Source organism: Capra hircus, chromosome 5 (assembly GCF_001704415.2).
Source record: "Capra hircus breed San Clemente chromosome 5, ASM170441v1, whole genome shotgun sequence".
Taxonomy (NCBI): domain Eukaryota; kingdom Metazoa; phylum Chordata; class Mammalia; order Artiodactyla; family Bovidae; genus Capra; species Capra hircus.
Window position 1 is genome coordinate 109807827 of NC_030812.1, and position 27711 is coordinate 109835537.

A 27711-nucleotide genomic window follows, 5' to 3' on the forward strand; every position below is an offset into this window, starting at 1 on the left:
GTGTTTGTTATTGTGTGTTTAGCCCCGTGGACCTACAGGAGCACGAATGAATGAATGAATGAGTGATTCTCAGCCAGGGAACATCCCTGCTCTTCCTTCCACCTATTCCTCCTCCTCCTCCCTCCCTTACCAAGGACACTGAAGCTCCAGTGGGCAGCCTCACTTGCAGCAGAATGGTCACAGGGACCTTGCTTGTCCCCATTTCCCAGAAGGGGAAAGAGGCTTCAGGAAGGGGTGAGAACTTCCCAAGGGCTAGAAGGAGGCCTGGGGGGGTGGAAGGATAGTGGACCACCCTTGCATGGTCTAGAATAGGCTGACAAGGGGCCCAAGACCTTGCTTATAACCCAGAAAGTTAACAGGGAATACTTTTCCTTGCATTGCTGAAATTCTCCTGTTGGCTCACTTCTTTTCATCTTTTCTATAAAAATAAAATCGGAACAATAGGAATCATTCACACACGTAATTACTCAGTTGTCTTATGAGTTTAGAGCTTATTTGGCTAAGACTTTGGTTCCCACTGAAGTGGGAATCCCGGGGGTGGGGTGGGGTGGGGTGGGGTGCGGGGTGAAGGCCAGGACAGGAGGTAGGAGTCTGTGCTGATGCTGGGGTCTCCTGAGGGCCCGGCCTCTGGCTACCCCTCTAGGCAGGCCAGGAATTTCCCAGAAGGAGCAGGCCCGGAGGTCTGAGGTCTGAGTGAGGGAGGGTGGCCAGAGGCCATCTCTGAGAGTCTGGATGCCAGAGACCCGCGATGAAGAACTTTGCAGTCATAATAATTTGCAGCTATTTATCGAGCACTTACTATGTGCTGGGCGCTGGGCCAAAGCACTTTGTCTACATTATCTCAGAGACACCTCCTAACTTCCCACAAGGTAGGTACTATTATTATCCCATTTGGCAATGCGAAGGGGCTGGGGACCCAAGGCCGGGAAGTGGCAGGGCTGGGATCCATTATATCCAGCCTGTAGGTCCCCAGCCTGTAGGATGGGGCTGCTTGTCCAGACCCTTCCATCACCCAGAGATGACTGCTGTCTGCGGCTCATATGCCTTGGACTGCCGCCTCCCCCCACCCCGCCCTCCAGAGGGCCCTGGGGCTGCCAGCTTCCTTCTCATAGGCCTGGGACCCTGCTTCAGGAAGGCCTGCTTAGCCTTGCCTGGGCAGCAGGGGGTTAGTATGGATTTTCCGGGCTCCCATCCCCGCCCCACCGAGTCAGAATCCCATCCTGGGAGGGAGGGTTGGAAATCTATAGTTTCGAATCCCCTGGAGATTCTGAGGCCTGTGGACTCCAGGAACCGCTGCTTGGCCCCACGAATTCCATGCTGCCTTACGAGACCCCTTCAGCCTCTGTGACTCAGCTGCTTCCTGTGTTCTCTCTGCTCCCCCAGCTCTGCAACAACCACACTGTCCCACCCCTCCCATCCCTCCCTTCCCAAGCCCATTGCTTTTATCTCAGCACCTGCTGCCACCACCTCCTCCAGGGAACAGACCCAGGCTGACTGTGGACCCCCATGACTTGCTTACCACTTTGGACAAGCCCCTTGTGGCCGCCCTCCTCTTTTACTGGGGGCCTGGCACGCGGTCTGGGTGAATCGAGGTGACTGGGGAAGAAGGACCGGGGGGGAAGCTGCCCATTAAGTGGGGGCACTGGTTCCTGAGCTGGGCACACGGGCACTCTCTGGGGGGCTGGCACCTTGCCTCACACGAGGAAGCACTTGAGCAGTATTTAAGTGTTTGCTGAATGGTGATTTTGAGAATGGAGGGTGAGGGCCACTTCCGGAAACAAGGCAGATTAGCCGGCTTAGGTGAAAGGTGGAGAAGGCGCCTTCCCGACCATCACCTGGGACTGCGTGTGTCACAGCTCATGTTTATGGCGGGAATGGGAAGGAGACGCTGGTGCTTTATGGCGTGATTTCGCTTCAGCACCTCAGGGCCGCTGCACCAGCTCTGCCCCCGACCCAGACAAGCAGCGCTGGGGCCGGGTCCCCCTGCGGCCTGCCCTGGTGCTGTCCCTCTGTCGGCAAGTGCCCTTCCTCTCCTCTCCTGACTCATCTGTCCTGTAAGACTCTTCCAGGAAGCCATGCGACTACCCCACATTCCTGTCTGTCTGCCTGGGAGGAGAGCCTTGTGCAGGGAGGTCTGTCGAGGGCCTGGTTGGAGGGGAGGGTGCCAGTGGTCGGGGGACTGGGGAGGAGGTCACCAGGGCCAGCCGTGGGGCTTGCTCTGCCGTTCGTTGTGTCCAAGTGGCAAAGGGAGGGGGTTACAGGAAGGGTCAAGGGGCCTCCTGGCACGGCTCCTGGAAGCAACTGTGAAGCGCAGTCCAGCCAGGTGACAGTCACCTCAGCCTAGAGAGGGGGCCAGACTGAGGCCACCCATTTCACAGAGGGGACGTTGAGTCCCGGGGCGCTTGGCACTGACCCAGAGCTTTGCGGTCTGTAGGAGGAGCGCCCAGGACTGTGGGTTTGTGCCCCGCCCCCATTCCTCTCCCACGCTGGAGTGTTTCTCAGTGGGGTCCTGGTCGGGGGGTGGATGAGAAGGAGGCCAGGAGAGCAGAGTCCCCAGGGCTCAGGCCTGCCCTCGGGTCCTCTGGCTTGGAGACTGTGCTCCTCAGAAAAACTGCGTGTTGCCCCAACCTGGCAGGAAGCTCAGGAAAAAAGTCTACAAGAACTTAGGCTACAATGTTAGCCCAGGGGTGGCAGGTTGATGAGTGGTATCATCCTGTCTCTTTTGCTGTGATGTCCAGATTCCCCAGAATGTATGAGAAACCTTTAGAACCAGAAGATGAAGTTAGGTTCTAAGAGAAGAAAAGGGGCCGTGAGAACAGCCAGCTCCCCATTTGTTGGATTCTGGGGTCCCTGCTCATGAGTAGCCTCCAGGGAGGCTGGCTGTGGGGTCTCAGGGTGGGAGTTGCCCGGCCCCAGGGACATCCCCCAGCACAGGTGCACAGGGGCACACAGCTTTCTTCTCCCTCATCCCTGGAAACTGGGTCAGTGAGAGTCCAGGCCAGGGGGTACTGGGATGCCGCGCCCCGAGAATTCTGTCCACACCTCCGATCTCCTTCCTGTGGCCCCAGTCCGGCCTCTGCACTTCTTCCCCTGTGTACCCCACGTTCCTGCCTTGGGGCCATTACTGTGCTGGACTCTTCATCTGGAAAGCCAGCCAGCTCCACCCAGGTGTTGCCATTCCAACCAGAGGCGCCCCTAGGGCTGTTGACATTACTGCCCCCACCCAACCCCTGTGCCCAGTGGATGGCTGTCTTCCTGACTGACCCTGTCTCTGAGCGCATTTCCGGCAGTCCTGAGCCATAGTCAAGTTCTCACCTGTGGTCACGGGCTTCCTAATGACAGCTGAGCCCCGATCAGCTGGGGACTTGATCTCTGTCTCCACCACGGCCCCCTCTGTCCTTGGTACAGAGCACTCGTTCATCCACTTAGTACTTGATCACTGGGTGTCTTCTCTGTACCGGGGGCTGGGCTACGTGCCAGGGCAGGGTGTGATCATGTCTGTGATTTTGTGCATTTTTTTTTTTTTTTTTGGCGAGTTACCTAGCACACACACAGCAGGAGCACCTCCATCATACGAATGCATGTCCCTTAGGCTGTGCCCGTGTGTAATCCTGCCAGTCCCGAACACGCCTAGCTAATTCATTCAGCAAGCGTTTATTCAGTGCCCACAAGGAGGTGCCAAGCCATGACCCAGAAGCTGAGTGCCCCAAGGTCCCTGCCCTTGTGAAGTGCCTGTCTCGTGGGGCCATTATAGAGCAGGCTGGTGGGGAAGGGGGGCCAGCAGGCATGGGGGGTGGTCAAGACGGCATCCTGGGGTGACAAGGAGAGGGGTGGGGAGGGGCACTCCTGCCGGGGCTGTGGGTGTGCTCTGCGATCCCATCCCTGGGAGCCCGAGCGGGCCCTCCTTGCTGGTTTTGCTGCTCTAGGACCACGGAGCCCTGGGCTGTGAGTGCCGCCGCTGGTGCTAGGAGGAGGGCACGGTGCCCTGAAGAGGGAGTGTGTTGGCTGGAGAGCCTGGGCTGCAGAACTTTCTCCTTTTTTGTTGTTTAAATTAGTTTATTTATTTTTGGCTGCACCGGTCTTCGTTGCTGCAGGGGTGTTCTCTAGTCGGGGCGCATGGGCTTCCCGTTGCGGAGCACGGCCTCTGGGCGCGCTGGCTTCAGAGTTGCAGCACTCGGGTTCAGTAGCTGTGCTGCACGGGCTTGGCTGCTCCACGGCCTGTGGAATCTTCCTGGACCGGGGATCGAACCCTTGTCCCCTGTGTTGGCAGGTGGGTTCTTATCCACTGTACCACCCGGGCAGTCCCTCCAGCTATAGAACTTTCTATGAGAGGCGATCCTTGGAACTAGAACCCAGAACACAGCACCCGGAAAGTAGAAACCTCCCCCTGCCAAATTCAGACCAGAGAAACTGGAAGATGGTACTTGGAGAGGGAACATTAAGCAGCAAACCTAGAACTCGGCCTGTTGGAACGTGGAGTGCTGATGCGGGTCAAGCTGGAAGGTCATGTCTGCGCCCCCAGGGGTCAGTGGGAAACTGAGGTCCAGAGAGGATGGGGCGGCCCTTGCCTTGGGGAGCAGCAGTGGGCATGTGTGTGGTCTCCGCTGAGCCAGTCCCTTCCCACGGCCTCCTTGGATGAGGCACGTCCCCTCTCTAGGCCTCGGTTTCCCTGTCTGTGAAGTGGGCTTGAGCAGATGGGCTAGGACGAAGCGCACTGCCTGGGAAGGGGACGCTGCTGCTGGTGCCCAGGGTCTCCCGGGAGGTTAGCTGAATTGCCGGGGCCTGGACCCCCGCCCCCTGGCCCCTTCTCACCTGTGCTGACGGTTCTGTCTCTACTATTTCATCTTTTGTCTCCTGCCCTCTGATCAGTGGGAAATCTGAGCGCCTGCCGGCCTGTTCCAGAATGCTCTGTGGATCCAGCAGGTGGGAAGGACTAAGTCATTACCGGTGAGACCAGATTGGTAGCACCCGTGAAATTAAGGAGCATGGGCCCAGTGCCGGCAGCCCTGTGTGATATCCCCTCCAGTGGTGAGGGCTTATGGAGAGCGCCTGGTGGGGACAGTCAGGTCCTGACCCAGGGATGCTGTAGCTCCTCGCAGGCCGGGTCGGACAGAGAAGAATCAAGGAGGGAAAAGAGAAAAGGCTCATTGTTCAGCCATGAGGAGGCTCACCTCTGCCCAGAGCTGCAGAGCCAACCAGCTGTGTACCTGCTCAGGACTGCACCCAGCAGGAGGTTAATTATGCTGCTCAGGTTCCCGGGTGGCAGGAGCCGCTGCCTTTGGGCCAGGTGCAGCCCCCAAACCCTCCTGGGAGCCTGCAGGCGGCGTTACCAGCCTCCCTTTCACGCCGCGGACAAGCCTGGAGAGAGTGGGAGTTTTGCTTGGGGTCGCAGAGCTTGGGGTGGCAGAGCCAGGCTCAAGCCCGTTTCCTCCCTCAGCAGCAGCTGCTTGAGCACCTACTGTGTGCCAGGCCTGGATCTGGGCACTGAACACACAGTGGTGAGCCATGGTGGGGAGGATCCTAACCTGCTCGAAGCCGTTGCTTCACTTTCCACCTTCCTGTCCCTCCTCGTGGCCATCAGGCATCACTTTGTTCCGAGCTCCCTGAGAATGGAGTTGTGCCCTGTGTCTCCCTTCACTACCGGCTCATTGGAAGGGACCCTTAGGATGCGTGCAGATGAGCCCCTTCACTGGGGCGTCCTGAGCCCGAGGTCACATGGCAGACAGAGCTAGGACTTGCAGCCACCTTGCCAAGCCCCCGACCAGGCCTGAGAGCCCAGCGGCACTCACTGAAAAGTAGTATGTGGATTTGGGGCGGGGGGTCTTTCATTCATTCATTCTCCAAGCCTCTCTATCAGGTGCTGGGCTGAAGCTGGGGACCCCGGGGTATTGGGGGGTTGGGCAGGCCAGGGTTGAGAAGGCTCGGCTCTGTCCACAGGCCAGGGTCAGAGAGGCCTGGAGGAAGTCAAGTCCAGTTCAGCTGAACCCTCTGAGCTCGGCGTGGGGCCGGGGAGTGTAAGATTACACAGAAACTTGGAGCCTCCTGAGAGATCTGGACTTTATCCCGAGGGCCAGGCTGGAAGGGGCAGCGTCAGATGTGGCTCCTACCTGGCTCCAGGGCACCTGGCTGGGGCCCCCCTTAGGAAGGCCACAGCTGTTGTCCAGGTGAGCACAGCCAGCGGGGAACGGGGCGCAGGGCGAAGGGTGGGGCTTGAGCGGTTTCAGGGCACACGGGATAGACCCGCCTCGGTGACGGGCGTGTAGGGTCAGCGAGAGGGAGGCTTTAGGGTGGCTCGTGGGGTCCTGGCATGGGCTTCCGGGTGGCAGCTCACATCACTGGCGGGGCGCAGGAGGCAAGTTGCTAACGGCCGCAGTTGTCCCCCTGTCCTGGGCGCCAGGCTCAGGTCATGGGTCATCGGCTCAGATTGTTAGAACAACCGTTGGAGCGAGTTCTTTGCTCCCTGTCTTGCGGCTGAGAGGGTGGCAGGCAGGCATGATGGGAACTGACTGTAAAGCCCAGGTGCCTGCCCTCCCTGCGGCCCATCCGGGATCCCGTGGAGCCTGCCCGTCTGTGTCCCTCAGCCCAGCCGGTGCTCGGGCCTCCCGCGTGCACACGTGCACCCTGCCCCCCCCCCCATACACGTGGGGAGGTGCCCGTGGGAGGCCTTCCCCTCCCACTGCCTAGGAACACGGGGACCAACCTCTGCCTCCTTCCTGTGCCTCGGCACCCCCACCACCCTGGGCATGGACACCCTCTCGCCCCCCCGCCCCCCCAGCACAGGCACTCTCCCACCCCGACCTCCCAGGGTGCAACGCCTGGGACAAAGTTCCTCCAGCTGCAGCTTGACTCTCTTGCCCACCCAGCCTGAGCAAGAGAAAGCACCGTGAGGACAGAGAAGGGGTGGGGCGGACCCTCCCCTCCCCTCCCCTCCCCTCCCCTCCCTTCCCCCACTCTCAGGCCTTCTGGGCTGGAGATGGAGCTGAAGTGGCCCTTTGTACATTGTCCCTGGAGGATGGGTGAGCCTGAGCGGGAGGGGCTGGCACTGCCGGGGCTGCCTGCCTGGGAAGGATGGCGCAGATCTCAGCGGGGAGGGGCAGGGGGCTTTCTCAGCGCAGCGGAGAGCATCCTGCTAGGAGTGGAGTCTAGCATCACTTCCCATCCGGGTTCCGTGCTCACTCAGCAGCTGTTTGTGGAGCTCCTGCTCGGGGTGGGCTTTCCCTTAGGGAGTGGGGGGCAGCAGGGACCGGCGACTGTGGCCCATGGTGACCCTGCTCTCCTGCTGTTGACATTCCAAGTGAGCAGGGTGTGGGTGGGGGAGACAGACCACTAACACGTAAACAAGGAGATGGATCGCTTCCGCAGTGGAGTGTGGAGCCCATGACGGGGAGGGGACCACTGCTTTAGCTGGCTTTAGCTGGTTGGTCAGGAAGGCCCCTCTGAGCAGCAGCTGGCATGTGGAGATCCGAGGGAAGGGCATTCCGGGTGGAGGGAACAGCCAGAGTGAGGACTGTGAGACAGGTGAGCCTGGGGTGTGGAAGGGACGGGAGGCAGGGACTGTGGCTGGAGTCACGTGGACGAGGGACATGAGGTCAGCAAAGATGCAGGGACCAGATGGCCAGGGCCTGTGGGTACAGAAAGGAGTTGGGATTTTATTCTGAGTGTGATGAGGGTTCAGAGCAGGGGGATGTGGCCCAGTGGGGCCTTTGCAGTGACAGAACTGGTGGGGCTCAATGCCAAAGGAAAATGTAGGGCCCTTGGTTCAAAAATCGAGAATTTCAAGTGGTTAGGACTCTACGTTTTCACTGCAAGGGGGCATGGGTTCAATCCCTGGCTGGGAAACTAAGATCCCACTTGCCTGGAGGTGGCAAAAAAAAAAAAAAAAAAATTCAAGACGGAAAAAGATACAGGCAAGAGGGAGACCAATGAGGAGGAAGAGGAGGAGGGGCCTTTTGGAGGGAAGTGCCAACTGGCCTACCAGCATCCCTGCCAGGCCATCCAGGCACACGGAGGGCATGTGGAAAGCAGGCATTGACCCCAGCCTGGAAGCTCGGCAGACTGGTCTCTCTCTTTAGGTGTTATCCTGTTTAATCCTCCTGGGGTGAGGGGCTAGGGTGGTCCCACATTGCAGATGGGGGACTCTGAGTTTCAGGGATATTAAGTGACCTGCCCAGGATCGCACAGGAGTGCAAAGGCATGGGGGCAGGATTTGAGGACAGTGCCTCTGGATTCTGGATCCCGGGCAGCTGCTGCCCGAATTGCAGTGCCCTGCCCCACCTCCTGAGAGATGGGGCTGGGGGCATCTCCTACTGTGCTGGGCCTAGAAATGAGTTGCCTCTCTGTCTCTCATAGAGGCAGAAGGTGCTCAGCCCCGGCCTGACCGGCCTTGCTTCTCCTCGCTGTGAGCCTAATCTCTGTTCCACAGACGTGGACACTGTGGGAGGGCAGGGCCATCTGCTCTGGCCACCCTCTTGTCCTGATGGGCCAGAGCGGGTCGTTTGGGTCTGGAAGGATGAGCGGCTGGGAGGTGGGCCAAGAGCTGCAGGCCCAAGATGCAGGGGTCTCTGGGGAAGTCTCCTCCCCACTGGCTTTGGTGGGCTCCATAAAGATATGGGTAAACTCCGGGACTTGGTGATGGACAGGGAGGCTTGGCATGCTGCAGTCCATGGGGTCGCAAAGAGTCAGACACGACTGAGTGACTGAAGTGAACTGATAAAGATGTGAGCAATACGTGAACTATGAACTTCCAGATGTTCAAGCTGGTTTTAGAAAAGGCAGAGGAACCAGAGATCACATTGCCAACATCTGCTGCATCATGGAAAAAGCAAGAGAGTTCCAGAAAAACATCTATTTCTGCTTTATTGACTAAGCCAAAGCCTTTAACTGTGTGGATCACAATAAACTGTGGAAAATTCTTAGAGATGGGAATACCAGACCACCTTTGACCTGCCTCTTGAGAAATCTGTATGCAGGTCAGGAAGCAACAGTTAGAACTGGACATGGAACAACAGACTGGTTCCAAATGGGAAAAGGAGTACGTCAAGGCTGTATATTGTCACCCTGCTTATTTAACTTATATGCAGAGTACATCATGAGAAACACTGGGCTGAAAGAAACACAAGCTGGAATCAAGATTGCCGGGAGAAATATCAATACCACCCTTACGGCAGAAAGTGAAGAGGAACTAAAAAGCCTCTTGATGAAAGTAAAAGAGGAGAGTGAAAAAGTTGGCCTAAAGCTCAACATTCAGAAAACGAAGATCATGGCATCTGGTCCCATTACTTGATGGAAAATAGATGGGGACACAGTGGAAACAGTGTCAGACTTTATTTTTTGGGGCTCCAAAATCACTGCAGATGGTGATTGCAGCCATGAAATGAAAAGACGCTTACTCCTTAGAAGGAAAGTTATGACCAACCTAGATAGCATATTGAAAAGCAGAGACATTACTTTGCCAACAAAGGTCTGTCTAGTCAAGGCTATGGTTTTTCCTGTGGTCATGTATGGATGTGAGAGTTGGACTGTGAAGAAAGCTGAGCACCGAAGAATTGATGCTTTTGAACTGTGATGTTGGAGAAGACTCTTGAGAGTCCCTTGGACTGCAAGAAGATCCAACCGGTCCATTCTGAAGGAGATCAGCCCTGGGATTTCTTTGGAAGGAATGATGCTAAAGCTGAAACTCCAGTACTTTGGCCACCTCATGCGAAGAGTTGACTCATTGGAAAAGACTCTGATGCTGGGAGGGATTGGGGGCAGGAGGAGGAGGGGACAACAGAGGATGAGATGGCTGGATGGCATCACTCTCGATGGATGTGAGTCTGAGTGAACTCCGGGAGTTGGTGATGGACAGGGAGGCCTGGTATGCTGCGATTCATGGGGTCGCAGAGTCGGACATGACTGAGCGACTGAACTGATCTGAACTGAACTGAGATGAGGAGACTGAGGCCTGGACAAGTGGGAGGAGGTGGAGCCAGGAAGCCAGGCCCTGTGAAGGGCAAAGCTGGCGCCAGGCCAGGCCGAGGCCGGCTCATCAGGTAGCCACCTACCTGCGGCCTGCGCTCGGCCTGGGGGGTGAGGAACCGCCCTCAGGGAGGAAGGAAGCAGCTGCTGTCCCGCCGTGTGGGCCGGGGACTGGGTCGGGCAGCGCCTTGCAGCAGCTGGGACAGGACGCTGCCTCACCTGTGGCTTGACACCCTGGGGTCCGAGGCAGGTACCGGATTGGGTGAGGGGAGGGTGGGCCTGGGGGCTCTAGGGAGGGGCCAGGCAGAGAGCAAGGTGGGGGGGTGGCGGGGAGTGGGAAGCCCCAGGGTCTAGGTCGGACACTCTGCCGCCACTTAGAGGGTGGGTGAGGCTGGGCACTCTGACCCTGAGCCTCCTTCCTCACCTGTGATGGCACTGGCAGCCAGTGAAAGGATCAGATTGGAACAAAAGTACTTAGTGCCCCTGCCAGGGGGTGGTTCTGGGAGAGGCCTCAGGTGGGCCCGCTTCTGCCCATATTGCCAACAGGCTGGTGGCGATGGCTGTGGGCACAGGAGTCCGGGGGTCCCCAGGCCATGTGGTCAGGTCCAACTGGCAAACAGCAAGCAAGTGGAAACCCCCAGCAGGGGCGCAATTGTGTGGCACCCTTACTGTCTGAATCCGGGCCATTAGGGCCAGGGAGAAGATAATGGGGAAGCTGGGGATAAAAACTGATGAGAGAGAGTGTGTGGGCAGGGGGCAGCAAGAGTCAGGTCCTCTGGGAGGTTTCAGGGCCCCAGAGCTCCTGAAGTCCAGGCCTGGCCTCAGAGTTTCCCCAACTTTTTGGAGCACCAGATCCCCTTCAAGCTACTGGAGACAGCAAGATGGGACCCTGTTCAGGGTGATCTGTTCCCATTGGAGTTAGATGAGGGGCTGGGAAGGGGCCCTGGGGCTCCCTCAGCCTTTCTCAGGGAACCCTGAGTTTTGTGAAACGTGTGGTGTTTTTTTTTTTCAATTTTTATTTATTATTTCGCTGTGCTAAGTCTTAGTTGAGGCACGAGGGATCTTTAGTTGCAACATGCAAACTCTTAGTTGCGACATGTGAGATCTGGTTCCCTGGCTAGCGATCGAACCTGGGTCCCCTGCGTTGGGAGTGCAGAGTCTTAGCCACTGGACCACCAGGGAAGTCCCTGAATTACAGTTTGAAGTCAACACAGGCCAACCTTGCAGAGTATCTCATGGTGGGGTGGGAGGACTCACATCGTTACAGGGGGAAGGGAAGGGAAGGGAAGCTGCCAGCCATGGGGGTTTGGGAGGGTGCAGCTGTCCTGGGCACGGGGCTCTGGTGGCTGGTCCGGGCACATGCCAGAGCCAGGGAGGACTGTGACCCACAGACTCAGGCCCACGGGCTCCTGCCAGAGGCCCCTCCCCAGGTCAGGCTCAATGTGGCCTCCTAGCCTTTGTCCTGGAAATCCTGAGTGAGGAGTCGCGGACATGGTGTATGGGCTCCACTTCCTCCCAGCTGGGTGGTTTCTGGCAGAACTTTCCAAGGTTGATGGGAGGCTACCTCTGATCAACATTATCAGTTTTCTATAAATCCAGCGTTTATAGGAAGTCAGGTCTCCTAGTCCTTAAGTTTGGTCTCCCTGAGGGTACATGTGTGAGAAACTCCACTTTGTATCCCCTCTGGTTCTACTTTATTTATTTAGTTTTGGCCACGTGGCATGCAGGATCTTAATTTCCCGACTAGGGATCGAACCCGTGACTCCTGCCTTGGGAGCACGGAGTCTTAACCACTTAAGCCCGCGAAGCCCTCCTCTGGTTCTATTTTAGGCTGAAAGTTTTGCACAGCTGCCTTGAGACTGCTGATCCCAGAGGGTGCTGACCAGGATGCGGAGCCCAGGCTCCTGCCCTAGCCACCCCCGAAGTGTGGGGAGTGTCTGTGCCACCCCTCGGGGCCCCTCCCCCCTCCCCAGGCTCGAGGCTCCTGCTTTGCTGCCCCTGCACTAGGCTTCCCGACACGTTGGCTTCTGAGCCCTTGGCCCCACGCTGCTGTCCCCATGCTGCGCGGTGGCTTCTTCTCGATCTTGGGTCTCCGCTGAAGGGTCCTCTCCTTGGGAGGCCCTCCCTGACACCGGGCACCCTCCGTTGGTCGGTTTTCTCGTTTGCCCTCTGTCCCTCCGCTGGACTGAGCTCTATGAGGACCTCCTCCCCCCACCTGGCTCCCTACTGTACCCCCAGCTCTCACCCACACAGGGCAGGCAGAAGCACCAGTGGCCTGATGGTGGTCCGTACATCTCCCAAGGCCCTCTCTCAGCCCCCGGGTGCCTTCCCTCCGCCCTGCTCCTGCGCCCCGCCTCCCAGCGGCTGTGCAGCGCTGCTGAAGGGCACAGACGCAGCCGGGTCCTTGGGCCTGATATCCCAGCCTAGCACGCCTCCCTCTGCTGTCGTTGTCATTCAGTTGCTCAGTCCTGTCTGACTCTTTGTGACCCCACGGACTGCAGCGTGCCAGGCTTCCCTGTCCTTCACGATTTCCCAGAACATGCTCAAACTCATGTCCCTGGAGTCAGTGATGCCATCAAACCATCTCATCCCCTGCCACCTCACCTCTCAATGTTTCCTGGCATCGGGGTCTTTCCCAATGGTTGGCTCTTTGAATCCGGTGGCCAGAGTCCTGGCCAAAGCTTTTCCCTCTGGCTTGCCCCAAACACTCGCTGAACGTCTGTCTGTCTGGGCCCCGGGCTGGCTGTGGGGAGCGCAGGCCCACCTGACTTAAGAGAGCAGTGTGGGGACAGAGGTGGGCAAGGCAGGGGACAAGGCCTGTCGCCGCCAAGGGTGACACACCCAAAGCAGGTGTTGGAGGAGACGGGACTGCTCCAGGGTGGGGCAGTTAGGGTCAGGGCTGGGGCACCTTGGGGGCGCCTTGCTCTGGGAACACCTGTTCTCAGTGCCCACAGAGCCCTTTCTGTGGCTTGTTTGTAGGTCTCTGTGTCCAGCCCCTCTCCTCATCCCCAGGGCCATCCCAGAGTCCCCACTGCCACCCCAGAGGCCTCAGTGGTCTCCCTCCTCCTGTGACAGACACTCCCCATGTGCCCCTCACCAGCTGTTGTCTCACACATACCTCCTGGTCCAGGTACTTCAGACACGCAGACCCCTAACCACTGCCCCATGACGGCCACATCATCACCCCGTTTCACTGGTGAGGAAGCTGAGGCCAGGGAAGTGGCGAAGCCCTGCCATCTGGCTGCAGGGTCTGGACGCTGTCTCAGGAGGCCTCTGTGCAGATCCAGGCCTAGTCACCCCCCACCCAGCCCCCCGTCTCGGATCAGTCTGTGTCCCCGCCTGGCACAGACCACGGGCACCGGCTGGTCCCTCACGGCTCCGCTCCTGCTCTTCCACCTCCCCAGACCTTCCCCAGGCCCTGCCTTCAGCCCCATCTTGGTCCTGGCGTGTCTGGGCTCCCCTCAGAGCACCATGCCTCCTCCAGCTCTCTCTTCAGTCACCTAGTATTTAGCAGTTAGTGTTAGTCGCTCAGATGTGTTTGACTCTTTGCTACCCCATGGAATCCTCTGTCCATAGGATTCTCCAGGCAAGAATACTGGAGTCGGTAGCCATTCCCTTCTCCAGGGGATCTTCTCGACCCAGGGATGGAACCCTGGTCTCCCGCATTGCAGGCAGATTCTTCACCATCTGAGCCACCAGTCATTCCGTAGTTCTTAGTCCAGGCTGGCCCCCCAGAGCCGAGCCAGCAGAGAAAGCGGGAAGTGCCCAGGGAAGTGGCCTCAGTGCCCCATCTGGCTGGTCCAAGAACTGGCTCCCGGTGGGGCTCTGCCTGGCCGCTCGGGTCCCTTATCTGTGGATGCGGAGAGTGGTAGCTGTGTCCCACCCCCACCCCCCGCTAAACAGGTTTTGCCAGGACATTCCGGTCACCTGGGCAGATGGAGTCCTTCCCTTGAGCCGATTCCCTCTCTCCAGGGGATGCCAGGGGAGCAGAATTCCTGGGGACTGAGGGTCATGGTACACCACACCCACCCTCAGCCATTCTTGTCCAGCCTGGGGCAGGACTGCCAAATCTGCAGCCCCACTCCAGGTCTACCTGTTGGCAAGTGCAGGGTGCTTGGGGAGCCTCAGTTTTCCATCTCGTCTTCATTCCCGTAAGCCCTGGGTGGCGGAGTGAGTAGCTTAACTTCTCGAAGCCCCATATTTCCTCATTTGCGAAATGGAGACACACGAACCTTCCTTCAGGCTCTGCCCCAGGCATCTGCCCCTGATTTTTTCTCCAGCCCTCGGATCGGCAGCACCTGGCTCATAGCAGGTTCTTGGTAAACGTCCACCAGCAGCCTGGGTCATGCGCTGGCTGTTGAGTGACCCCAGGTCTAGGCTTGTTTCTTGTGGAGCCGGCCTGATGGATATGAACCAAAGGAATGAATAAAACAAGGAGAGATGACTCAGCGTCAGCTGTTTCTCCCACCTTGCCAGAGCTCGGGGATCCGTCATGTTCTGTAGCCACCTCCTCGGCCCATCTCTTCTCTATGTGGAATTGGGGAACCTCACGTCGGAAAGACCTTTATTTAGTTCCAGACTCAGTGGGAGGTGGTTGCTGTCTTCTGGTCCCTAAGACACTGGTTTCCTCTGCTGAGCCGCAAGGAAGAACCCGGAAGTGGTGGCAGAAGCTCCAGGGAAGCTGATTAAGGCCAATAGAAGAATTTCTAGCAGCCCAAATGGCCTGGAATGGGCGGTTCTCAGAATTGGACAAGCAGAGGCCAGATGGGCACTCGGGAGGGGCACTGGCATGGGGCAAGAGGTTTGGTTCTGAAAGCCAGATAAGTCACTGAGAATGCACTGAGGTGATGGGTGCCAGTCAGCAGTAAGGAGCCCCCCCACCTCCCAAATTGGCCCAGTCATTTAACAAAGCTGGCCGGGAGCAAAGCCTGGCACACGGAGCTAGGCAGAGCCCTTGGGTACTATAGAGCAGAACTTGGATGGGGTGCAAGGCAGATTTCGGCTCAGTCAAGATGCCTGCTGAAGCACATGGGAGCTGGTGAGAGTCCATTTGAAGGTACTCTTGGGTTGGGGGTGTAGATTCCTGCTAGGAGTGGAGACAGGGTGGGCTGTGCAACCTCCGAGATTTCCCCCATGGATATTCCAAGAGTGGCCTGAGCACTTCCTAGGTGTCAGACCTGTTCGCTGCTGGCCCCTTCTGTCAGCCAGAGGAGTTGGGTGCCCTGTGGCTGCTTGCAAGCTGAGGACACCAGGGATCACAGCTGTCAGCAAGGTGTTGCAAGGCAAGACGGGGAAGGGGGCCAGAGGGTGGTGAACAGGGGACATGGCCGTTAGGACAGAAGCTGCAAGACCACAGCAGAGGCTGGCAGGGGCCAGGGTGAGGCCGGCTAAGGGCCGAGCTAGGACCCTGGTCAGCGCATGTGAGCTCAGGACCATGGAGAGCGCCACAGGAGCCTGGTCGCCAGGTGACAGCTGTCAGGGTGCACCCATACCCAGGAGGCTGCCGCCCGCCTGACGAGCACACGAGTCACAGCCCGTGGCCTCCAGGGAGCACCTGTCTTTTCTCTGGCCGGCAGCCTCCACTGGACGCAGCCTGAGCCCAGACCCCAAGGCCGTGACTGGGTTGTGGGCTTTGGGCTCATCTTCCTTCTCTCACCTCATAAGCTTATCAAGCAGAGGCTGGGTGAAGAGGTCACAAGAAGGAGGGAGGAGCAGGAAGAGGCAGGGTAGAAAGACAGTCTGCCCAGCTGGAACCTTCCGAGCATGGCCATGGCTGAGAGTCAGTACAGAAAGAGGATGCCCAGGGTGGGCTGGTCCTGCCAGCATCCTGGGTCTGGGTCAGCTTCCTGTGGCCATGCTTATCTGACTGTCAGGAAGCACTGGTCCATTCCCATCACCTTCCTGCAGGAGACCCAGGGCTCTGAGGCTGGTGCAAACCTACAGAGTGAGTGAGTGAGTAAGTGAGTGAGTGAGTGAGTGAGTGTGTGTGTGGCGGGGGGTCTTTTGGGGAGGCTGGTGCAACCTACAGAGAGTACGTGTGTGTGTGCGCCTGGGGGTCTTTTATGGAGGCTTCCAGAGAGTCTCATAATTCTTCCCTCCTTTCTGTAGAGCCCCAGTGGAGCCCAGGGAAGCCGGGCACTGTTTCCCAGCCCATCTCCCATCAGAACTCAGGTTCTGACCAGGCTCCAGTTGAGCCCCCCACTCAACTCCTTGCTGCTGTTAAATAAGAAAGCACCCACCAGGCCCCAGGCCCTGCCAGGGGCTCAGCTCTGGTTGAGCCTGTGTACCTGCTGCCCCCTCCCCCAGCTGAAGGCTCTCCCTACTCTTCTTCCAGGTGGGGGAATAACAGCGGTAAGAAGAGCTAATGCTTATTGGGCTCTTACTCTGTGCTAGGAGCTTCACATGGGTTATTATTGAACCCTCATTTTCTAGATGAGCCAAAGGAGGAAAGTTATTTTCACCTGCCAAGGCCATGCAGATAGGAATGGAGAAGGCAATGGCACCCCACTACAGTACTCTTGCCTGGAAAATCCCATGGATGGAGGAGCCTGGTGGGCTGCAGTGCATGGGGTCACTAAGAGTCGGACACGACTGAGCAACTCCACTTTCACTTTTCACTTTCATGCATTGGAGAAGGAAATGGCAACCCACTCCAGTATTCTTGCCTGGAGAATCCCAGGGATGGGGGACCCTGGTGGGCTGCTGTCTGTGGGGTTGCACAGAGTTGGACACGACTGAAGTGACTTAGCAGCAGCAGCCAAGGCCACGCAGATAGGAAATGGCAGAGCCAGAGGTCTGAGCCGGACTGTCTGGTTCTAGGCTCTTTGTGCACACAGTTGGTGGCTCTGGCTGAAGGTCACTCCTTGACGGCTCCCTGCCCCCAGAGGCTCGTGTCCAGAGATGAGGAGACAGATGGGCAGATGGGCTCAGCACTGGGAAGAAGGGACGGGGTGGGGCTGCAGATTGGTCTCTCTGATTCGGTGACTGAAGTGGGCAAGGCACTTAGAGAGGACCCTGCAGAGACAAGAGCTACCTCCAGCCCAGCTCTGCCATTTTCCATCTCCATGGAGGTAGTTGAAGGATGACTTCCGCCCCAGTCAAAGGCTAGTCCATTCTGCAGGTCCCGGAGCCACTGAGTGTGACTCGTCACTCACACTTCACGCCAGGTCTGACCGCTGCCTGCACCCCGGCCCTTGCCCAGACAGTGCCGCGGCCTCCTTGCCGCTTTCCCTGCTCTGTTCTTCAGGTGACCGTCTGCTCTCAGCAGAGCAGCCCAGCTGAGCCTGGACGCTTAGCACCCTCCCGTGAAAGCCGCACTCCAGCACTTCCGTTCCGCCGCCCCTCCTTCCTTGTCTTCTGGCCTCACTCTTTGTAAGGCCCACCTTGGCCACCTGATTACCTGCGAAGCTGCCCACTCCTAGTCTTTACCACTTTATTTTTCTCCAGAGCACATCTTTCTAACATACCGTATGATTTGGCTCATTTTAGTGGCCACAGCCCCATGCCTGCTCACCCTGCGCCAGCTCCACGAGCTGGGGGCTCTTGTGGTCCTCATCTGCTGAGCTCCCAGGGCCAGTGCAGAGCCTGGCACTCAGTGGGCTCTCAATAAGTAGTTACTGAGTAAATGGAGGAGATGGGCTGGGTGACGCCCTGCAGGGGGTCACATGGGTCAAATGCAGTGGTGGCTGTTCTGTCCATGGACTGCCTTCACTGGTCACTGGTGGACTCTCCATGGGACCCTTATCACCCCACTTGGGTTTCACTCCACTTGGGCTGAACTTGGCAGATGGAAGGGACCCAGAACAGCTTTACCACTGGATGAAATCCCACTACTGACCCCACAGGATTGAGTCCGACCCTTACTGATTGTGTGTCACTAAGTTATACCATCTCTCTGGCCTCGGTCTCCTCATCTGTAAAATGGGACAGTGGTACCTGCTGCATGGTGGGGAGATCTGGTGAGGACGTGCATGTGATGTGCTCAAGACAGTAGCTGGCCTGCAAATGTCAGTGACCATCAGCTTTATCGGTACACCTGGTGGTTCTAGTGAAGCTTTATAATGGAGGCAGAGATGCTGAAGCAGGGGTCTAGTTTGGTTCCACGACCTTAGCCCGCAGCCAGGCCACCAGCACCAAGGAGGGCTGTGGTCTCAGATGTAAGGAGGCAGAGGCTGGTTCGGAAACCGAACTTACCTTGAGGTCCTGATTTGATCGTCTTCCTAATATCCTCTGGGGAAAGTCTTGCCATCTTTCTGAGTCTCAGTTTCCCCATCTGTAAAAACGGTGATCACAGTCCTCAGTCTCCCTGGGTGGGCAAGACTTATGTGAGACCCCAGGGCCCATGCTTATTTGTTTATTCGGTTTCTTGTTTACAGGCCACTCAGTCTATAAAATGTATTTGAAAATACTTGAAGATAAGATAAAAAGAGAGCAGGCCAAGAACAAGTTCAAGGAAAAAAAAAAAAAAAAAAAACCCAGACAGCTGTGTGTAACAGTGTCCCAGAAAACTTGGCCTGGGAGGCACTGCCTTGCTCTGGGCCAGCCTCTGTGTCTGTCAGCCTCCCAGCAGCCCAAGCCACGAGGGATACACACTCCATTCCGTGATTCTTGGCAGCAAGCCGGGCTGGGGCCTTATCACATGGCCTCACCCTGAAGGCCCCTGCAATTCAGAGGGGGGACTCCCAGGCCCTGGCGAGTCTGTTTTCCAAAGGGTGCAGCTGGCCAGAGGTAACTAGATCCTAAAAGCCTTTCTGACCAGGGAACTGAGGGGCAGCTGGGTCGGTGTGACCTCAGCAGGGCTGTAGGGGCCCCTTACCTGAGTTTCTCTTACCTTCCTGGGGCCCATGTTCACGGCTGCCAGGAGGTTTCGTCTGAGTGGCAGCCCCAACCTTGCCTTGCACCACTCACAGCCAGTTCAGTCCAGGGAGGGCTGTGATTGGGGTGTCCCATAGAGACAGGCTCCAAGTGGGCAGAAATGATCTGCCAGAAGGTGCAGGGCTGCCTTGCCAGGCCCTAAAAGCCCTCAGGAGGGCGCTCTGGAGATCTCTGCCATGCTGACCTCTTGTTTGCCGTGTTGCCTTGCGCCAGGTCCCTGCCCCAGCAAGAGCTCGCATCCTCCTGCCTCTCCTGGGCCTCAGCTCTCGGCCACTCCACTTACCCCGCCAGCCGGGTCTGCCTTTGCCAGAGCAGGGCTAGAATCCGTGGTGGGGACGGGAGCTCCCTCCCGCCTCCCTCAAAGCCAGTGGAGACCAGTTCCCGCCCGCCTCTGGCTCTGCCCCAGGGCAGCTGACATTTAGCAGAGGTCAGGCCCCAACCCCTGACTGTCCTGCCTCCTGCAGTCAGCTGTGCCGACCCCCACCTGAGGCCAGGCTCCAGGGTGTCTGCATTTAAACTGGAGGAGGGGGGACATATGAGGGCACAAGTATCACCCTGGCCAGCAGGACTGGCAGACTCAGCTGCTCCTCACTAGCATGCTCAGGACTCCTCACCAAGGTGAGGCCGGGGAGGGTGGCCCCTCCTCCCCGACATGAAAGGGTGGGAGGAGATGGTCCTTAAAGCTTGTTCTGGATCAAACATTTCATGATTGTGCGCCTTATGATCATGTAGTTTAGAGAACATTTATGTTGGAGTCTTCCAGCCTTGAGCTTTGAAAGAAGTAGAAACCTGTTGAATACCTGCTGTACACCAGGAACTCTGTACTCACTTCACAGATGTAGAAACCAAGGTTCAGAATGGTGAGGAGCCTGGCTTTAGTTAGGAAAGGAAGGGGAGAGTATAGCAAGTGAAGTGAAGTTGCTCAGTCGTGTCCAACTCTTTGCGATCCTGTGGACTGTAGCCCACCAGGCTCCTCCGTCCACGGGATTCTCCAGGCAAGAATACTGGAGTGGGTTGCCATTTCCTTCTCCAGGGGATCTTCCCGACCCAGTGATTGAACCCAGGTCTCCCTCATTGCAGGCAGATACTTTAACCTCCGAGCCACCAGGGATGCTCAAATGACCCAGAGGAAGAACCAGAAACATAGGGAGAGGCCACACAGAAAGGAACATTTTAAGGGAAAGGACAGTGCGCTCCCCCCCGCCCCACCCCCCCCCACACATAGAAAGGGAAATGAAAATACCAGTTTCTGTCCCAGCCCCTTCTCTACCTCCGTAAGTCACTCCAGCCAAGGCACTGGTCATTAATTCAGTCATGCCTGACTCTTTGCAGCCCCACAGACTGTGGCCCTCCAGGCTCCTCTGCCCATGGAATTTTCCAGACAAGAATATTGGAGTGGAGTGCCATTCCCTTCTCCAGGTGATCTTCCCAACCCGGGGATCGAACCTGAGTCTCTTACGTCTACTGCGCTGGCAAGCAGATTCTCTACCACTCAGTGCTACCCGGGAAGGCACTGGTCTGACTTGGCCAGATGGGTGTAACCTCCTGGCCGGTGTGCCCTCTTTCCTGGGCTGTGTGGTGAGAGTCGAAGGTGCTGCACAGGCTCCCTCATGAGATAAAGAGCATGGCTGAGTTAAGTGTGGAGTCCAGTTTAGAGTAACGTGAGCCTTTCAGTTTCTTAGTTGTGACCACATACTGTGGCAATGTAAGTGTCCACACATGGGGAGACGGGGTAACCAGTGTAAAGGAACCCTCTGAACTATCTTTGCAACTTTTCTGATAAGCTACAAATATTCTAAAACAGAACTTTGTTTTAATTATGAAAAACAATATATATGGCTTTCCATTCCACAACCATAAACTAATTGATAAACTGCAAACAAGTAGAGAATGGTCATAATCATGATCCCTCATAGAGAATGATTCATTCCAAATGAGTATGGAATATGTGAAATTTAAAAGGAAATGGTACATTTATTTCTACTGACATGAAAATCTCTTTAACCTGTGGTTGATTGAGGAAAACCACTTGATTGGATGAGTGTTCAATAGAATAATAATTATAAAAAAAATTAAGCTGAGAACAGGAAAAAAATGCATATAAAACCAGTGATGCACCTCAAGCAGAAAATATTTATGGCTGGATATCAGTCAACTGCCTTGCATGGGGCAAAGAAGGAGCTGTTATTCAGTCACTCAGTCGTGTCTGACTCTTTGCAACCTCATGGACTATGACGCCCCAAGCTTCTCTTGTCCTTCACTATTTCCTGGAGTTTGCTCAAACCCATGTCCATTAAGTTGGTGATACCATCCAACCATCTCATCCTCTGTTGTCCCCTTCTCCTCCTGCCTGCAATCTTTCCCAGCATCAGGGTCTTTTCCAATGAGTCGACTCTTCGCATCAGGTGGCCAAAGGATTGGAGCTTCAGCTTCAGCATCAGTTCTTCCATTGAATATTCAGGGTTGATTTCCGTTAGGATTGACTAGTTTCACCTCCTTGCTGCCCATGGGACTCTCAAGTCTTCTCCAGCACCATGATTCAAAAGCATAAATTCTTGTGTGCTTAGCCTGCTTTATGGTCCAACTCTCACATGACTTTTGGCAAAACCGTAGCTTTGACTGTATGGACCTGTGTTGGCAAAGTGATGTCTCTGCTCTTTAAATACATTGTCTAGGTGTGTCTTGGCTTTCCTTCCAGGGTGCAAGCATCTTTTAATTTCGGGGCTGCAGTCGCCATCCTCTGGAGAACTTTTTCTTAATTGTGTTTATTAAATATGTTAGAATTAGAAGTGTTCCCTTGAGACCTGGAAATTTTTTTCAGTGAAAAAGGTTTGTTAATATAGCCACACACACACACACAAAGAGACAGACAGATGGACAGATAGAAGGAGAAAGCATCCTGGACAGTGCAGGAAAGGGACCCCATGTCTGCAGCCTACAACCCACTCTCCCCCTCCCTTAGGGCCTGTAAGCCCCTTGAAGCAGGTTCCACATTGTAGGGTTGAGCTTCTCCCAGGATGCATTCTGTTCTGGAGTAAAGCCCAGCGATGCAGCTGGCACAATCATGGTGGGGTGGGCCAGGTGCTGGAGCTGGCTGCTGTTCTGCCAAAAGTTTTACTTTCCTTTTAGTAAACCTTTTCAAAGGATTCATTTGAAACCACTCTTGCACACAAACAATTTCAATTTTTTTATAGAAGAGAAGAGAATTTCAATATACAGTCATTAAAAGAAAAAAATAGAAACAATAGAGAGAAGTAAAAACATACATCACCACATTGGGACAACAACCTACATCCAGACTTGACCATCATTGGGAGGTCCCTGCAATCTGGAGTCCCAGATGGGAAGGGTTTTGGGTGGTGCATACACCCTATGGGTGATAATCCAAATTGCAGCTTTGAGGGCTCCTGCTTATAATCCCAGGCCACAACCTGGTACTATAAGCAGTTTGTGTTCAAAAATGCAGCTCTGGGTTGTCTTTTTCGTTTTTAACTTTTACAGTGCTATTTGTTTCACCTTTTGAGTCACAGGATTTCATTAGACCCCAGGGGGTTGGCCAGACCTCCAGGGGCTCAAGAATCCCAAGACCCACTCCCTTTCTTATTTAAAGTGCTGCCTGACTTGCTTTGCTTTCAGGCAGGCATGGAATCCAGGCAGTGTGCAAGCAGGTCAGAGGCCGGCTCTCCTTCTGAAGCCTGAACACGACTTTTTCTATTTTAGTTTCTCTAAAAGTTGCATTCCTTCCCTCAGGAGAAGAGCCTCAGGCTCCCCTCGCCAGGTCTGCAGACTCCTAACCGCTCTGCTTTCTCCCCCGTTTCCTGCAGGATGAAGATGAAACGCTACAAGCTGTTTCTCATGTTCTGTATGGCCGGCCTGTGTCTCATCTCCTTCCTGCACTTCTTTAAGACCCTGTCCTATGTCACCTTTCCCCGCGAACTGGCCTCTCTCAGCCCTAATCTGGTGTCCAGCTTCTTCTGGAACAATGCCCCGGTCACGCCCCAGGCCAGCCCGGAGCCGGGTAGCCCCGACCTGCTGCGGACCCCACTCTATTCCCACTCACCCCTGCTCCAGCCGCTGTCGCCGAGCAAGGCCACGGAGGAGCTCCACCGGATGGACTTCGTGCTGCCCGAGGACACCACCGAGTACTTCGTCCGCACCAAAGCCGGGGGCGTCTGCTTCAAGCCAGGTACCAAGATGCTGGAGAAGCCCCCATCGGGACGGCCAGAGGAGAAGATGGAGGCGGGCGACGGCGCGTCGTCGTCGGCGCGGGGCCCGGGCCGGCAGCTGCTGAGCGCCCGGGAGCGAGCGGGGAGCCGCGGCGCCGGCACGCGGCGCAAGTGGGTGGAGTGCGTGTGCCTCCCGGGCTGGCACGGGCCGAGCTGCGGCGTGCCCACCGTGGTGCAGTACTCCAACCTGCCCACCAAGGAGCGCCTGGTGCCCCGGGAGGTGCCGCGGCGGGTCATCAACGCCATCAACATCAACCACGAGTTCGACCTGCTGGACGTGCGCTTCCACGAGCTGGGCGACGTGGTGGACGCCTTCGTGGTGTGCGAGTCCAACTTCACCGCGTACGGGGAGCCGCGGCCGCTCAAGTTCCGCGAGATGCTGACCAACGGCACCTTCGAGTACATCCGGCACAAGGTGCTGTACGTCTTCCTGGACCACTTCCCGCCGGGCGGGCGGCAGGACGGCTGGATCGCCGACGACTACCTGCGCACCTTCCTGACGCAGGACGGCGTGTCGCGGCTGCGCAACCTGCGGCCGGACGACGTCTTCATCATCGACGACGCCGACGAGATCCCCGCGCGCGACGGCGTGCTCTTCCTCAAGCTCTACGACGGCTGGACGGAGCCCTTCGCCTTCCACATGCGCAAGTCGCTGTACGGCTTCTTCTGGAAGCAGCCGGGCAGCCTGGAGGTGGTGTCGGGCTGCACGGTGGACATGCTGCAGACGGTGTACGGGCTGGACGGCATCCGCCTGCGCCGCCGGCAGTACTACACCATGCCCAACTTCCGCCAGTATGAGAACCGCACGGGCCACATCCTGGTGCAGTGGTCGCTGGGGAGCCCCCTGCACTTCGCCGGCTGGCATTGCTCCTGGTGCTTCACGCCCGAGGGCATCTACTTCAAGCTGGTGTCGGCCCAGAACGGCGACTTCCCCCGCTGGGGCGACTACGAGGACAAGCGGGACCTCAACTACATCCGCAGCCTGATCCGCACGGGGGGCTGGTTCGACGGCACGCAGCAGGAGTACCCGCCGGCGGACCCCAGCGAGCACATGTACGCCCCCAAGTACCTGCTGAAGAACTACGACCAGTTCCGCTACCTGCTGGACAACCCCTACCAGGAGCCGAAGAGCACAGCGGCCGGTGGGCGGCGGAACAAGGGTCCGGAGGGAAGGCCACCCGCCAGGGGCAAATTGGATGTGGTTGAAGGCTAAGGCTGCATGATCTTACAGGGCCAGGGGCAGGGTGGGGGTGGGGTGGGGTGTTGGCCCCTGCCCCTCCTCTTGTTACCTTTCTGCCTCCTTCCACCCTCTGGGTGGTTCGTCAGAGGACCAGGAGTGGAAGGTGGGGGAGTCTTTCCTACTCAAGCCCCTGTGAATCCAGGGTCAGGCCTGTGAGCTCAGAAAACACCCTTGCCCCCCCGGGGGAGGAGAGCAGGTGCCACCGCCCCTAGGAGTGCTGCTGCGGCTGGGAGGTGCCTGCAGAGAGTGCAGGAGGGTTACTGGGGAGCAGGGGTGGGCGGGGGAGGGAGCCTCAGGAACCCTGGGGCAGCAAGAGGGGTGCTGCGGTCCCCTCCAGGGAGAAGCAGCCCACAATGTGGCCTCCTGGGGCTTTGGACCCACGGTAGGAAGGGAGAGATGCCAGGAGTTCCCAGGGCTCTGTAAATAGTCGCATTCGGACCCTGGAAGAAGCAGGGACACCAGGGTGGGAGGGAATGAAAAACGGCAGCTGGAAAGAAGCTCCAATGGATGCTTTGTAGTGGCCTCGGGAGTGCCGGGCCAGAGGGAGTGGGGACCTCCACTCTCGTCTCACAGGACATACAGCACAGATGGCCCTGTGCCCCTTAGCCCCTCGAGATGATGCAGGTGTGGGGAAGCCCGGGGAGTCTTCCTCTAGGTTCCAAAGCTGGCCTTGACATTTCTTCTTACTTTTTATATCACTGTCTTGTGGGCTGCCCACCCAGTCCTTGCAAGTTCCAAGAGTCCAGTTCTCAGGCTGGGATGGGACTGTCAGCTAGCCTAGTAGGTGAGATGTGGGGAGTCTCCTCCCCCATCACCCCTTCCCACTAGAACCCACAGCCTCAGCTCTCCACTGTCTCAGGTGGAGGCACCCTTGTGCCCCTTTGGGAGCTGGCTTGGGGCCAGGAAGGGGCCACAAGGCTGCTCTGGGCCCATGAGGGACATTAAGGCCAGTTGTTTGTCATCTCATTCCTTAGTTGCCTCGGGGGAGGGGGGTGTATATGTTAGAGTAGATTCTAAGCTGCTGTAATTAAGAGACCCCAAAATACAGTGGTTTCGGCAGACAGAAGCTTGTTTCTAACTTACCTCTCTGGAAGGTGGTGGTCTGGAGGGCAGCTCTGCTTTCCTGCCTCATGCCTTCCATCTCTGGATAGAGTGGTTGCTCCAGCTCCCACCGTCTTGTTTGCATCCATGTCCGAGGGAAACAGAGGACGTGCATGCCCCTTCTGTTGAGAGCGTGAGCCAGAGGTGGCACAGTCACTTCTGATGGCATCTTGCAGGACTACGTCACTTGGCCACCAGAGCTGCAAGGGAAGCGGGAGAAATGGTTTCCAGCTGGGCTGCCCCTGTCACCTATTTGAAGGAAGGAGGGGACAAAATGAAGGCGGAGAGGATACTTACAGGGACAAGGGGCATCTCTGACCCTGAGGGAGGAGGGGAGAGGGCGGAAGTGACTGTTGCCCTGGTGGGATCCTGCTGACATGCTCACAGCTCCTGCATCAGCCCGTCCCTGCCCGCCTCACTGGCGACCCAGGGCTGGATCACTAAGAGCATGCAGTGGTGGGCAGGGAGCAGCGCCCCCTCCCAGCGGCCCCCTCGGGTGCTTACCCAGTGATGCTGAGCCTGCTTGTGGAACGGTACATGTCTTTGCGTGCGTGTGTATTTATGGCATGGGTGCATGCTTGGTGTGTACTTGTCCGTGTCTGTGTTGGTGTGTCCCTGTGTATATATGCCTGTGTGTGGGACGTGGGAGCAGGGCCCAGGCCTCTCCTTGCTGGGACCTGGAGCCTGTGGCCACACTTCCTGCAACTCCCCAAAATGACTGAGGCAGAAGGGCAACCTGGGGAGCCAGAAAGCCAGGCTAAAAGGGATATGGGGGTCCGTCTGTCTGTCTGTCTTTCAGTCTAAGGAATGAGAATGCTCTCAACCTGAGGGCTGTACCGCTGTGAGACCACGACCTCCTAGCCTCTTCCCTCTAAGCCTCCAGCCAAGACTTTCTCGGCATGTCTTACTGGGGGGTTTTCCGGGGAGCTGGTGTGGTGTGGGGAGCTGGCTGCGGAACAGCCTCAGGCAGGCGGGCATGAAGCAAGCTGGGGGGCCCCCACTGTCCCTCCAGTTGAGGGGGTGTCCCAAGGGAACCAACCCCTCCCTCGGAGTTAGAGCAGCACCCCCTCCAACCCCCCAGCCCCTCTTGGGGCTGAGAAGTGGCTCAAGAGGTCAGGGTGTCCCTGTGGCTCCAGGTCACTCCAGGCCAGGGCCTGCCCGCCAGCCACCTCTGCCCACCTCCTGGGTGGGCATCTCTGGGGACACATGCCTGAGCCCCAGCCCAGGGCCTCCCACCTTGACAGCCTCCTCACCCCACACCCCGCACACCTGTGGGGAGGTCCCCCCTCCAGGCTGGCAGGGGTCCCTCGCTTCCAGTTTGCCAGCTCAGGGGCAAAGGTAGAAAGAGGGAAGGAGCTTGGACATGCCAGACCCCACCTTCCCTCTCAGACAAGGAGGGCCAGGTGTGTTTGTGGTCACCCCCCAGTGGAGGCCTGGCCATGGAGAGCAAGCCCAGCCATCTGCAGGGTCAGGGGACCAAGGCATGGGGTTGCAGAGTTTCACTCAGAGTCACATCATACACTGGGAACTTCGGGGACAGGGGATCCCTGGGCCACTCCCCTCCATGAAGGCAAACCAAACTGTGAAAGGGGATGCCAGCAGGCTGCTGGCCCTGTCGTCATAGCCACCTTCCTTCCTTCCTTGGGAAGCCATGGCCCGGGGGTCTCCAGACTCATGGAGGCCCAGCCCACCCTATGGGGGTTCCCTAGGATGTGGTGGTTCCCACAGCAGGCGTGGGAGAGCTTTGGGGACACGTGACAGGGTGGGGAGCTAGGACTTGCCCCAGCAGCAGGCAGGGCCCTGGGAAATGTGGAATTTAAGGACACTGATAATAATAATAGTATTATTTTTTTTGTAAGGGAAAATCAATATGTACATTCTGAAATCATTTTCTCTGTAAATGGTTGGATTTCATTTCACCCTTAAAGGGATGCTTAAAGGAGAAGATAATATTAATAATAAAAACAGCTACAAAGTCTGAAGGTTGTACTTGAGTGGCTGCTTTGGGGGTGTGCTGGCACAAGAAGGGGTGCAAGTGGGTGACTCTGGTCTTGCTGGGTCGGTGGGGGGTGGTGAGCCTTCCTGAGGACTGGACAGGCAGTGGGGGGGCATTCCAAGCATCTTCATTTAGGGATGCAGTTACCCCCACCCCCGACCCCCACCAAGGGAGCCTCTGACTTCCCACCAGTGGAAACGGGCCTGGAAAGGGGGTGATGACGGGTGGTCCTTCACAGAAGGAGGAAGTGGGTCTGGGCCTGGCCACACTTTCCTGAGGTGGGCAGGGGACCCCTTTGGGGATCTAGATGAAGACCC

At 57.1% G+C, this 27711-nt stretch overlaps 1 protein-coding gene across 1 annotated transcript in view; it reads left to right on the forward strand.

Annotated features, from left to right (window-relative positions):
• MGAT3 (mannosyl (beta-1,4-)-glycoprotein beta-1,4-N-acetylglucosaminyltransferase) overlaps nt 1-27380 on the forward strand; it is a 30749-nt gene extending 3369 nt beyond the window's left edge. Inside the window, exon 2 of the mRNA XM_018048791.1 lies at nt 22656-27380. Within this exon, the coding sequence (XP_017904280.1) occupies nt 22657-24270 (1614 nt within the window). The 5' untranslated portion in view covers nt 22656 and the 3' untranslated portion in view covers nt 24271-27380. The remainder of the gene's footprint in view (nt 1-22655) is intronic.